Source organism: Jaculus jaculus, chromosome 1 (assembly GCF_020740685.1).
Source record: "Jaculus jaculus isolate mJacJac1 chromosome 1, mJacJac1.mat.Y.cur, whole genome shotgun sequence".
In the NCBI taxonomy this organism is placed as follows: Eukaryota; Metazoa; Chordata; class Mammalia; order Rodentia; family Dipodidae; genus Jaculus; species Jaculus jaculus.
The window spans coordinates 47,375,292-47,388,643 of NC_059102.1; the positions used below are offsets into that span (position 1 = coordinate 47,375,292).

The following is a 13,352-nucleotide window of genomic DNA, read 5'->3' on the forward strand; positions in this document are numbered from 1 at the left end:
TGTGGGTGCAGAGGTGCAGACCCCATGCACGTGTGGAGGCCAGAGGAGAATATTTGTTGTCTTTTCTCTATCACTCATGCACTTACTTCCTTTAGACAGAGTCTCTCACTGAACTCCTCAGAGCTGTCATTTTATGGTCAGACCTGTCCAATGAACCTCAGTGATTCTCTGGTTTCTGATCCCCCACCTGGAGGACTGGAGTTACCAACATATGTGTGGCCACACCCAGTTGCTTAATGTATGTGCTAAGGAATTGAACTCAAGGTGAACTGGGCTCTCTCAGGGCCATATTCACTGAGTCATCTCCCCAGCCCATAATATACTTTTTTTTTAATTTCTTTTTTTTTATTTGAGAGCGACAGACCCAGAGAGAGAATGGGCGCGCCAGGGCTTCCTGCCACTGCAAACGAACTCCAGACGCGTGCGCCCCCTTGTGCATCTGGCTAACATGGGGCCTGGGGAACCGAGCCTCAAACCAGGGTCCTTAGGCTTCACAGACAAGCGCTTAACCGCTAAGCCATCTCTCCAGCCCCCATAATATACTTTTAAAATCAATTCAAGGGCCAGACGTGGTGGCTCACGCCTTTAATCCCAGCACTCAGGAGGCAGAGGTTAGGAGGATTGCTGTGAGTTTGAGGCCACTCTGAGACTACTAATGAATTCCAGGTCAGCCTGAGCTAGAGTGAAACCCTACTTGAAAAAAAAAAAAATCAATTCAAGATGACTTCATTTTATTTGTACCTGAAAGCCCAGAACTCACTGGAATTTGTTTCTAGGTATACATGTTTCCTGGACCAGGTATTTCCTCTGCTGTTTCCCATCCACACGTCATAGCCAGCATCAGCCAGAAGGAAGCCTAGGCTATTGTTGGGAAGATTGGAAATCCAGGCACTGGCAGACATAAGCAAACCATGTTGCAAGTACACAACAAGCCTCGGAGCTGGGGAAAATACAGAACAATTATTTTTAGGTGATCTGGAGAAGGGAGCCATACACACAGAAGAAATATTTACCAGTCTTTTTTCAAACTTTCAGAATAACAATAGTGTTTCAGACCACTTCTACCTTTTCAACAAATCCTAGACAATCAGCATCTCTGATGAGAATGATTCACTTATCTTTGAGGGGAATGATTTAAATGACCCATAGAGAAAATGTGGAACAAGTTATATTCGACCACACTTCAAAACTACTACATGAACTGAAAGTCAGTAGAGAATCAGAATCTCTGCTTCAGGCATGAGGGTATAAGAAAAAAAAAAAAAAATAACTGTTTACTTAATGTAAAAATCCCTCTCTTGTCCTACCTTCATTGAGAAGAAATAAACAAGCCTCAGACATTTACCAGTCTATCTTCAAGTGGGTATTACCTGGATTGCCCTTAAGATTTGTCTTCCCATAAGGAATTCTGTAAAGGCCAAGGATATAACCATCTTCAGTTACAACATCATACTCTTCATCAGGGTAGCCCCAGTAGGAAATTATTTGACTCTGAACACAGAATAAAAAGCCAACTTTTTAGTTAAAAAAAAAAAAAGTTAACCAATTAAGTTGGCTCCTTTGCCATTATTAACATATTATAAAATAATGAATCTTAGTGTTCTCTCTCAACCTCAGGAGCATAGTATACTTTTATTCTCACTAGTTTACTGATAATTTATATTACAAATATTTATGAAACACATACTAATCACCAGATGTAAGCACTAGGCATTCAAAAATTAAAAAAAATAGTTTTTAAAATATTTGCTTTCAAAAAGATAGCTCAAGGGCTGGAGAGATGGATTCACAGTTAAAGCACTTGCCTGTGATGCCTAAGAACAAAGGCTCAATTACCCAGTACCCACATAAGCCAGATGCATAAATAAATACTCTAAAAACATATAGCTCAAGAAAAAGTGCAATACTTTTTTTTTCTAACTGCTAGTCACATATTTTGTCTATCATCCAATATATAGCTTTAAAACATGTGAATGTGTGTTTGTGTGTGTTTAAAAGAGAAACTATGTAGGCTGGAGGGATGGTTTAGTTTAAGGCATTTGCCTGCAAAGCCAAAGAACCCAGGTTTAATTCCCCAGGACCCACGTTAGCCAGATGCACAAAAGGGCACATGTGTCTGGAATTCGTTTACACTGGCTAGCGGCTCTGGCGTGCCCATTCTCTTTTTCTCCCTCTTTCTCTGAAAAATAATTTCTCAAATAAATAAACAAATAAAATAAAAGAGAAATTTTGCATCCTAATCCTTAATTCATCATCAAAAAAGTAAAACTGTTAAGTGTAGAAGAGTTGGCTTGAAATATTAGATGATCCATTTCAATATATATAAATGCAGAGCAACATATTTGGGTACAAATCTATTAACTTAAAATTTGAAAGTAACATTCTCTGACAATTTAGCAATTTAGATATATTTCCTAAGTACTTACAATATTCATATTTGCTTCAGGGTTTACAAAGTTTTGATTTTGAAAGTTTCCATGAATATTTCCAAGAATTAGGGTGAAATAAAATACCATAAGAAGATACCACATTTTGGATCTACATATAAAAAGGAAAATATACAAAAATATAACCAAGTACATTTGATATTACAATGAATAACACTCATAAAACCAAATAAAGAACTAAATGACTTAAAACGTTTCTTAGCCTTTTTGGCATCAGTTTTTCTGCTTACTTAAATACATTAAAGCCTATTTACAGAGTTGTTATCAATTTAATTTGATAACTATGACATGCTATTTTGCCAGTACAATGCTAATTACAACAAAATACTAGCAATTTAGCATCACAGTTTACATACACATAATTAATATATATATTTCTTATTAGGCCAGTCTTTCATACAATATGCCCATAGCTTAGTACAAATTATGTAGCTCTGAAAGGCTTAAACTATATTTTATTTTATTTTTTAATTTTTTGGTTTATTTTTTATCTATTTACTTGAGAGTGATAGAGAGAAAGAGGCAGAGAGAGAGAGAGAGAGAGAATGGGTGCACCAGGGCCTCCAGCCACTGCAAATGAACTCCAGACATGTGGGCTCCCTAGTGCATCTGGTTAACGTGGGTCCTGGGGAATTGAGCCTCAAAACGGGGTCCTTAGGCTTCATAGGCAAGTGCTTAACTGCTATGCCATCTCTCTAGCCATTTATTTTTAATTTTATCAGCATACAAAAACATGTGCTTTCCTTATAGTGTTTTCAAACAAATTCTTTTTCCTTTGTACTTTTCCCCTCATTCTCCTCCCCACTTTTGCCATACCCTTTCAACATAGCCACTATCCACTTTCATGCTGCACGTTTTCTTTTGTCCTCTCTACCCATTCTTGTCACCTCTTATTCCCTTCTCATGGACTCATATCTCAAATCATTGCCTATATTATCACATCCTCTTATTTATATATATGCAAACATCAAAACTTAGGATGCACAAAGGAGAAAGAACATTTTTTTTTTTTTGTCTTTCTGGGACTGGCTACCTTATTTAGTATAAAGATTTCAAATGTTATCTGTTTCCTGCAAATTTCATTTTCCTTTACAGCTGAGTAAAACTCTGTATATGTATGACATTTTCATTATGCACTCATTAGCTCATGGACATATAGGTTGAGTTCATTTCCCAGATATTGTGAATAGGGCAGCAGTACACATTTTGGTGGGTGGATATTTATTCCTTTGGTATAGAGCTGGAGCATACGCTATTTCCATGTAGTGATTTGAAAGGCACTCCTCATAAACTTGTGTATTCTGAATTCTAGGTCTCCAGTTGGCATAAATTTGAAAGCTGGAGCCTCCTAGAAAGATGTGTTACTGGGGCTGGCTTATGTGAGTTATAGCCAGCTTCCCCTTGCCAGTGTTTGGCACACTCTTCTGCTATTGTCCACCTGATGTCGGCTAGGAGGTGACGCAAAGCCTCTACTCATGCCACATTTCCCCTGTCATCATGGAACTCCCTCTCAAGTCTGTACAGCCAAATTGACCCTTTTCCGCCAGTCAGGTGTACTGCATCAGCAATGAAAAGTTAACTATAACAGAATATTGATTCTGAGAGGTGGGGTTGTTAATACTAGAAATCTGGCTCTGTGGCTTTTTGCCTTTTAGAACTGATTTGCAGGAGGAATGTGGAAGGCTTTGAAATCTTGTCTAAGAGACTGCAGTGCTGGAGGAGAAGTTTCATGGACCATTCTTGTGAGATTTGAAATGCGTGAATGCAGTAAGAACCATGGATTGTGAGGTTTGGCTTATGGGGATGTCAAGAGCAGGCAGCTCCAGAGAAATTCATGGAGCAGAAGCCCAGCTGGAAGAAGGTGCACAGAGTAGACATTCATAGACACAAGTTGCAATGCAAAGTAGGCAGAGAAGAGCTAAGCACTATATTCAAGTCACAGGGTGCCTATTAAGGGGGTGCATATACAGCCACATTCTATACAGCAAGAAGTGCAGAATTATAGGTATATAATGAGCCTCAGCCATTTTGAATGTTCAGCATATACATTTCCTGTAACAACTATGCAACACCCCTGTGCATGGTATATACACACAGCATGCTATATGTATAAGGACACAGGTACCCCCTTGGACAGCAGTAAATAATCCTAAGGCCATCCTGTTCTGTAACACCACTTTCCTCATATGGATAGTCTCATATTACAGTGTATAAAGTACTTGCCAGGTTATATTTAAAGAGTGGCCTACATATTGGGCTTCTAATTGTAATTATTTGGCTAGTGTGTGCCGAAGACGGCAAGCATGCCATTTCAGGATTATGAGGAATCAAGTGCTGAAGAGCTGCATGACACAGTGCCAGCCCAGCTGTCTCTTCTTTGGGGTCCAATGTAGCCCCTCTATAGAAACACCTTTGGCTCTCTACGCTACAGTTACGTATGGTTTTCTGTATAATGTTTGTCTTTTTCTGTCTTTCACTTGGTGCACCAATTTCTAAGTTTACTTTTCCAGCAAAAGTTGATGTTAGTGAGGTGTTGGTCAATGTATCTGAGAGAAGCTCTGGCATAGAATTGGGAAAATAAAAAAAATGGGTCAGAAATAATTGTTTTCCTTAAAGGCCTTACAGAAAGTCAGGCATGGGGTACAGTACACTGAGGAGGAAACAGTGAACCTCCTGCAACAGTGCAAGAATTGTTCTATGACTAATTTTTCTGAATGGTGGCAATTGCAGCAAACTATGACTCTTTACCAAGAATCCTTACAGGAAAAACAACCAAGGTCAGACAGAGTTCAATCAGGGGGGACCAAATTCTAAGTATTGGAGAGACATGAAAAGGAAAATTCAAAATAAATGGTTGGGGATAAAGAGGTTTATTGGATCAAAGGTGGGAACACCATTTTGTGATTGTTCTGTCTCTCACCTTTAATATAGTAATTAAAAGTAACAGCTCAAAAAAAAAAAAAAAAAGTAGCAGCTCATGAAACCACAAGTGCTTGATTGCACATACATGGGGAAAGTGTGAAAATAGTTAATCATTATAGGGGCCTGACAATTGTACTTGAGGTAAATAATTATGGGATTGTTTGGTGTTAAGAAATAGCAAAAAGTTTCTATGAATTCTGTGGAACTGTATCTTTCTCGAAGTTTGCTCTTGCATGACATGATCAGAAAATAAAGACTGAGGTTAAAAGCTATGACAGCAGAGAAAAAAAAGAGAGAAAAAGATGGAGAAACTCAGCTGCCTTCAGTATTAGCCTGTCAGCTTGCACCAGAACTTGACTTCAAGTTGTTATTGCACCGTTCCCTTTCACACCTCTCTCAGGGGACCCTCCTTAAAGCCAGGGCTGGACCCCGGCAAGTGTGCCCACCACAGGGACAAATATAGCCATTGAATAAAACCACAAGATAGCACCAGCTATTTAATGGTGCTTTTGAAGCCAGTGATGTTCCATAGCATCCCAATTATGTAACAGTGATGAAAGTTTAGGATTCAGCCAGTTATGAATGAACACCACCCCAGTACATCATCCTGTCCATCCAAATACACCCTGTGGGAAGAAATTGGATGGGCCTCATCTCATACCAAAAAGTTTCTGTAAAAAGCTGAAGGGCACCTGCCCCCCAAGCAGATGGGCTTCCTTTACATGAACAACCTGTATACCAGGCCTCCTGAAGAGGGGTCCCCAGACCTTCCATGTATGGGCTTGGAGTTCATGATTCTTCACAAAGTATATCATCTTAAACATCATCCTCAATGACATACATTACTGGTCCAAGGACTGCCTGTAGCTCCTGAGACAGTGGGCTAGAAGAAAAACATGCTCATTGCTTTAAGAAAGTACTCTACTTAGTTGAGATGAGGGTTTGTGCCACTCCCTAGTGAAGTTTTATCAGCCATGTTCAGATCAGTGATCTGTACCTGCACAGGTTGGTGCCTAGCGATAGGCTCTTTAGCATGCAAGACTGCATATATTGTAGCCAGTTGCTCCTCAATAAGGAAAAACTTCAGCTCCTTTCCACAGTTGAGACCAGAATCCTAACTCATTTCATCCCTTAGAATTGCCACAGCCCCTAACTCTCCCCTTCTGGAGCTACATGAACACTAAGCTGAAAGAGGGAATGTGGCTCTACTCCCATTAAGGTTGGCACCTGGGCCACCAGGTGTTTGGTGTCCCTGAAAGCAGCCTCTGTGCATGGGATCCAATCCCAACTTTCTCCCTTCTTTGTCAGACAGTATACAGGCTATACCCTCTGTGTTAAATGGAACGTGAAGGTACATTAGTACCCCCAGCAAAGCCAAAAAAGCCTACAATTGCTTCACAGTTTCCAACCTCAGGTATGCCTGGACTTGGTATGTAACAGCCTCACGCAACATATTTGTCTTATCCAACCAGATAACACTCAGAAATTTGAAAGACAATCCAGGCCCTTGGATTTTTGCTGGCAATTACCACCTACCTCCATTTTCCTAAAGCTGAGTCAGAAGCATTGTGTTATCAATATAAATCCAGGACATAATAATAAGTTCCCAGTTCATGGGTCAAGCCATCCACAAATCTTGGGATATTTGGTACTGGAGCATATAGTGGTGGTGTTACTTTAGTCATTCTCTTGGGATCATCAGGCTTCTGGACTGGCCATACCAAGAAGCTGTATAGGCCATGGGCCAGACTGATGATGCCTGCTTCTGCCAATTTCAGGATAGAAGCCTGATATTTGCATGTCCTCTTGGCAATCAATGTTGCTTCAAAGCTATTCTTTAGGAGGCCTGTGATAGTTGGACTGGGGAATGATATGACTTCCTCCACTCCATTTTCAGTCTGTATATGGAGGCAAAAGTCACCGCCCACCATAGTAACTTGCAAGTAACTTGCATTCCCCCCCCAACACACACACACAGTGGTAGTCATTCAAAGTTAAATGGACTTGCCTGGCCATTATCTCCTGGCCTACATATCCTTCTATAGTGACCATTGGGTCACTGAATGTGGAAGGATTTCCAAAGATAAGGGTTGTTTGCACACCAGTGTCAACAAGCACAATTATTCTTTGGGCATTTTGTGGAGTCCAAAATAGTCAATTCTATATGAAGTCTCCAGTCAACTTAGCCAGTGTGATAATTTGGAGGTAGTCAGCCAGACATACTTTCCATGCATGAAGAAATATGGGCAACAGGATATACCATTGTTTATGGGACAAGACCACCAGCACACCTAAGAATTGGCCATCTAATTTCATCTGATCAAGTCCAGAGTCCAATAAGTCAAATCCTAACTGGCCGTGGGTTACTTTTTTCAGCCTGGCTTCCAGTGCTTTAAGGGATTTAGTTTCTAAATTTCCATTATTTCTTTCCCTTTTGTATCCCCAAGCCTCACATTTTCATTCAGCATACCTGCTTGCCTGGTCACCTAAATTCCAACATTTCCCAGGCATGCCAGTGGAGTGGCCACCACATGAACAGGTCAGTCAATGTAGGGATCTAGGAAATCAGCAAGCAGTGCAAATGTCCCAGAGAGGGCAGACACTAAAATGATCCTTCACCCAAGAGGGAAACATTTCCTCATCTGGGCTTCTATAATTCAGCCTAAATATCATCTGCATTGTGCTTAGCTCCCAGAATGCCTATGCCAAGTCCAGGTAGGTGTTCCATTTGCTGACCCACTCTGGCTTGTCTCTGGCATATTCCCATACCATTTATGCAGCTGCCATCAGTGTGTTGGCTGGGGACTGGTTTCCTGCCTTAGGAGCTGTTGCAGTCCTGTTTGCATTGCTGGTAGAAATCACCCAACCAAGAGCAGCTTCTGGGAAAAAGAGATTTATTTTGGCTTACAGGCTCGAAGGGAAGCTCCACGATGGCAGGGGAAAACGATGGCATGAGCATATGGTGGACATCACCCCCTGGCCAACATACGGTGGACCACAGCAACAGGAGGGTATGCCAAAAACTGGCAAGGGGACACTGGCTATAATACCCATAAGCCCGCCCCCAACAATACACTCCCTCCAGGAGGCATTAATTCCCAAATCTCCATCAGCTGAGAACCTAGCATTCAGAACACCTAAGTTTATGGGGGACACCTGAATCAAACCACCACAGGAGCTCTATGACACAGTCCCTACAATCTTTGTCTTAATGATGGGACATTAGTAGTCCTGGCTGTCTTTGGCATTTCACTGGGAATCAGCTGGGTATTAGCAGCTCCATCATCCCATAAATGTGATAGCCTGGTGACTCAGAGAGGTCAAACTTGGAGCTATGAAACTTGATGTTTGCCCTATTTGTTTGAAAACTTGTATTGGTTCAATCTTTCCTTGCTATGCCAATGTCATCTTTTGCAGTGTGAATATTTGCTTTGGGCCATTATGGTTGAACTACTGAGCATTGGGGGTGTGGTTTGAACAGCATTGAGATTGATAAAAAACTATGGGGACTCTTAGAGTTGATCTGAATGCATTGTGTTTTACATCATGGATGGTCATGAGTTTATGGGAGCCTGAAGCTCCTGCAGCTGTTATCCACTTGAGGTTGGCCAGAAGGTGATGTCTCTACTTAAATATGCCTTGGCTGTGTGTGGTCTTCTCTGTTTCTGTATGAATTATTGGATTTTCTAGTTTTTAGAAGAATATCAGTGGAACTTGGATGGAAATTGCATTAGTTTCATGGATTACTTTTGGCTACATGCCATTTTCACAATATTAATTTTGCCAATCAAGAGCATGGAATCTCTCAAACATTTGATACAATCTTTTTCTTAAAATATTTTATTCGTGAATATATATTAGAGAGAAAGAGGGAAAGATATGACATTTTTTGTTTAAAGTTATTTATTTATTTTTTTTATTTTTTTTTGTTTTATTTATTTATTTGAGAGCTACAGACAGAGAGAGAAAGAGGCAGAGAGGGGAGGGGGGAGAATAGGCGCGCCAGGGCCTCCAGCCACTGCAAACGAACTCTAGACGCATGCGCCCCTTGTGCATCTGGCTAACGTGGGACCTGGGGAACCGAGCCTTGAACCGGGGTCCTTAGGCTTCACAGGCGAGCGCTTAACCGCTAAGCCATCTCTCCAGCCCTGTTGAAAGTTATTTACTTTCTGAGCTTGAACTATATTTTTCCATTATTTTGTTTTTGGACTTTAGAGTCACCGATGAAAGATCAGAAGTTATTCTTACGTTCTTTTATTCATATTTTTCAGTTGGATTTTACCCTGATTTTTGTTTACTTTGTATTTTTTACATCTTGTCTATGATGTGTTGTAGAGAGGCTGTTCTCTGGTCATGTGTATTCGGGGGTTCTCAATGTTCCTTGTGTTTACATGCAACATCTCCTTCTATGACTTGAAATTTGTCTGCTGTGATTTCACTAAGTAGTCCTTCAATTTCCCTAAATATTATTTCAGCTTCTTCTGCCCTGAGAATTTTAAGGTCTAGTCTCTTGAATGTATCCCACACTTATTATAAATATTGCTTCTTTTCCTGGATTTTTATTTCTTTATATGTGTCTGTGTTGTCTGTGTGAATTACTGTCTTCATCTCTGAAATTCTATCTTTTGATTGTTTTGCCTATTGGTGATCCTCTCTGTTGTTATTTTATCTCAATGATTGTTTTCTTTCATTTCCAGAATAAATGTTTAGTTCTTGTTCAGTGTCTTGATTTCCTTACTGAATTAAACCTCCATATGTTGGACTTTCTCCTCCAATTTGTTTATAGTTGCATTTACACTGTAGACTATCTTGTAAAAAAAAATCATGATTGTATTTCCTTGGTTCATTCATCTGTTTGAGCCTTGCACATGGCCATGGGTCCTTTTTAGACATAGGATTCTGAATTCTTTCTCTGTCACTTCCCCTATCTTGGTGGTTTTGGCTTCCACGATAGGGAAGTAGACAGGTTGAGAATTGTAGTAGGTTGATATCTCATAATGTTTGAGTTTCTTTGTTAAATTTTTCATTTCTGATCCAGTTTTAAGTGTGCCCTTTTTCTAATACTAGTTGGCTGACTCTTTTTCTACAGAACTTCTTACAAGCCACTTTATTAGTGATTACATCCTTATAGCCAATTAGGCTGAGTAACAGTAGTGCTCACCTCTTATTTATCAGCTATATGGTTATGTCTAGCTGTAGGTGACAGCTAATGTTATGTGAACCTTCTGTATCACAGCTGTGACCTTAGGTGAAGTTTACTGGTAAAAGATTAATGCTGGTTTCCTTTAGCATTAGGTCTGCCTTCTGCAAACTGGGTAGGTTAGTTGTTAATGGCACCTGCGGTCTACTGATCACTCTGGCTGGAGGTCTCCCACCCAGGACAGGAAAAGAAGAACGGTGCTGGGCCTACCTTCTGCTGGCTGCACTGCCTGGAGATCTTTTGTGAAGGCCATCGAGGGAGACTGTTGCCGGGCCCTGTTTCATGCTTGGCCAGCTGGACATATTTGTGTAAGAAGCTGCCTTCTGCAGGTCACAATGATTGAATATCTTCTAAACAATATTTAGTTTTTTAATACTTTTTAAGTTAAAGGTCTAACTACTAAGCAGATTTTCTTCTGTGTAGCAGGGTCTTAGAGGCTGTTTTTACTAAAAGCAGAGACTCTGTTGATGGGACCGCAACTGATCCCTGTGCTATCTTAAACTCTTGGTCAAATTCAAGCTCAAGTCTAGAAGAGAGACATTTAATCATTTAAAGTATGTCTTCCTAAAAACTGGCAATGCAAGGTTGGATAGTCCTAGATTTACCTCACTTCTCTTGCACTCCTTCAAGTTCTAAGACATCAAGGTATTTTCAAGATATATAAGATATTTGCAGGATCCTAAGAACAGAGAGCCCTAAGACAGATTACTTCATCATGGGAAATGATGATTTACCCATTTCTAAGTGGGAACAATCATCTTATGACTGGAACTGAGTTCCCCCCTTCCCCAATAATGACTAGAACACAACAATCACTTTCACTATTCTAAAATATTACTTTCAGACTAGGAAAATGGCCCAGTCAATACATTGTCATGGTGTTAGCATGAGGACCTAAGTTCAGATCCCCAGGCACCTACATAAAGCTGGTCTGGGTGCATGTGTCTATAACCAGAATGATAGGATGTGAAGACAGGGGATCCTTGGGCTTGCTGGCTGGCTAGTTATTCTGGCCAAATCATTGGGCTTCAAATTCAGTGAGAAACTCTGTCTCAAAAGATGAGGTGGCAAGTGATTGAAGAGGACACTGTACATTAACCTCTTATGTACATGCACATATACACATGTGCACACACACACTTGCTCACATAAACACACCTCACACACAAACATGCATACATAAATGTATATATACCACACAGAGATAAACAGAAACAGTAAGTAAAAATATTACTTTGACCTGAGAATCTTGCCCATAGCCAAACAGGTTATCAATCTAACTTTTACTTAAGTGACTCATCATAGCTTTCCATCCATGTTACTCATCTTATAAATTACTGTTCTGTAATGAGCCACTCACAGATACTATGTTTAGGGGCAGATATTCATAAGGAAATGAAGGATGAAAGCAGGGTCAAAGTAATTTTGTGACAGAGTGCTCAAACTTAGGTAACCCAAATTTTAAACAATGATTTTTAAAGCTTATTGTTTGGTTAACAAAACTAATTAAACATAAAATTAATAGTTATCTATATTTTTAACACATCTATGTACTTCCAAAACGTGATGTCAGAATCATTTCTTTACCATTGTTATGAGATGATTTGTTTGACCCCAGATGCAACAGAGAACACAGGAAATATGCAGTATCATTTTGTTTTTGCTGATTTTAGAGATTCAGTGTAGTAACAGACTATTTTTTTAGTGACTAATAAATAGAATCACAGGGAAGCTTAACAGGAATAATATTCCAGACCTGGAGAGACAACTTAGTGGTTAAGAAGAATAATATTGAACTGGAAGGCAAAATAAAATGAGAACATTGCAGAAAAATTTAAAGAATTTTCAGCTGAATATTGTATTAATTCTTCTTTATTTCTTTTACATTTTTGAAAGAAAAATTCTAAAGCATTTAAAATGCAGAAAAAGTCAAAATTCTGTTATAGGAATAATTCATTTTATTAGAACCAACCACAGCGTTTCAAAATCTTATTCCTTAGGAAAATATACCACAATAATATTTAAAATAAATAAAAATATGCCTTTCTGTGGAGTCATTGTAAATGAATTATGAAAGGGAACACAGGAAAAGAGACTACTTTGGTTTCATATTATTTTACAAATAATTAATAACTAACTTAAGGCTATAACTGCCTGCCATTTAGAAAACTTTCATCACTTCTCGGCCTTTTGGCTAAGATCAAGTGGAGAAAACTTTCATTACTTACATGTTCCTCAGCTTGAGAAGTGCTCCTCTAATGCAGTGCTTCAGTTTCTTAAAGTATTCTTTACTATATGCTCATCGATTTTTGTTTGAAAACTCCACAGTTGGATAGCTACTTCCCAAGGAAATCCAGATGTTTTAGATATATCGAGGTAAATAATTCCTTAAGTATGTTCCTTGAGTAGAGGCAGAATTTACCTTTTATTTTATTTTTTTAAATTTTTATTTATTTTCAAGTGGAGAGAGAGATAGAAGAGAGACAGACACAGAGAATAAGTGTACTAAGACCTCCTGCCACTGCAAATGAACAACAGATGTGAAATTCCATGTATCTGGCTTTATGTGAGTATTGGGGAATCAAAATTGATTCATTAGGCTTTATAGGCTAGGACCTTACCCACTGAGACATTTCTCCAACCCCAAATCTACTTTTTAATACTCATCAACTGATTTTAATCAAATGAAAATATATGTTTTTCCCTTTTGTTTTTTTAACACATTTGAAGGCAACTTTCATGTTCCTCACAGTCTTGTTTAGGCTGTAAATCTCGATCATCTT

At 39.3% G+C, this 13,352-nt stretch overlaps 1 protein-coding gene across 1 annotated transcript in view; it reads right to left on the reverse strand.

Annotated features, from left to right (window-relative positions):
- The window catches only part of Lipj (lipase family member J), a 136,714-nt gene extending 123,810 nt beyond the window's left edge, over nucleotides 1-12,904 (reverse strand). The window contains exons 1-5 of the mRNA XM_045151393.1: nucleotides 12,798-12,904; nucleotides 2,427-2,538; nucleotides 1,371-1,491; nucleotides 1,057-1,065; nucleotides 742-940 (exon numbers count right to left, since the gene is read on the reverse strand). Coding sequence (XP_045007328.1) covers nucleotides 742-940; nucleotides 1,057-1,065; nucleotides 1,371-1,491; nucleotides 2,427-2,531 — 434 coding nt within the window. The 5' untranslated portion in view covers nucleotides 2,532-2,538; nucleotides 12,798-12,904. The remainder of the gene's footprint in view (nucleotides 1-741; nucleotides 941-1,056; nucleotides 1,066-1,370; nucleotides 1,492-2,426; nucleotides 2,539-12,797) is intronic.
- Between the last annotated feature and the right edge of the window lie 448 nt (nucleotides 12,905-13,352).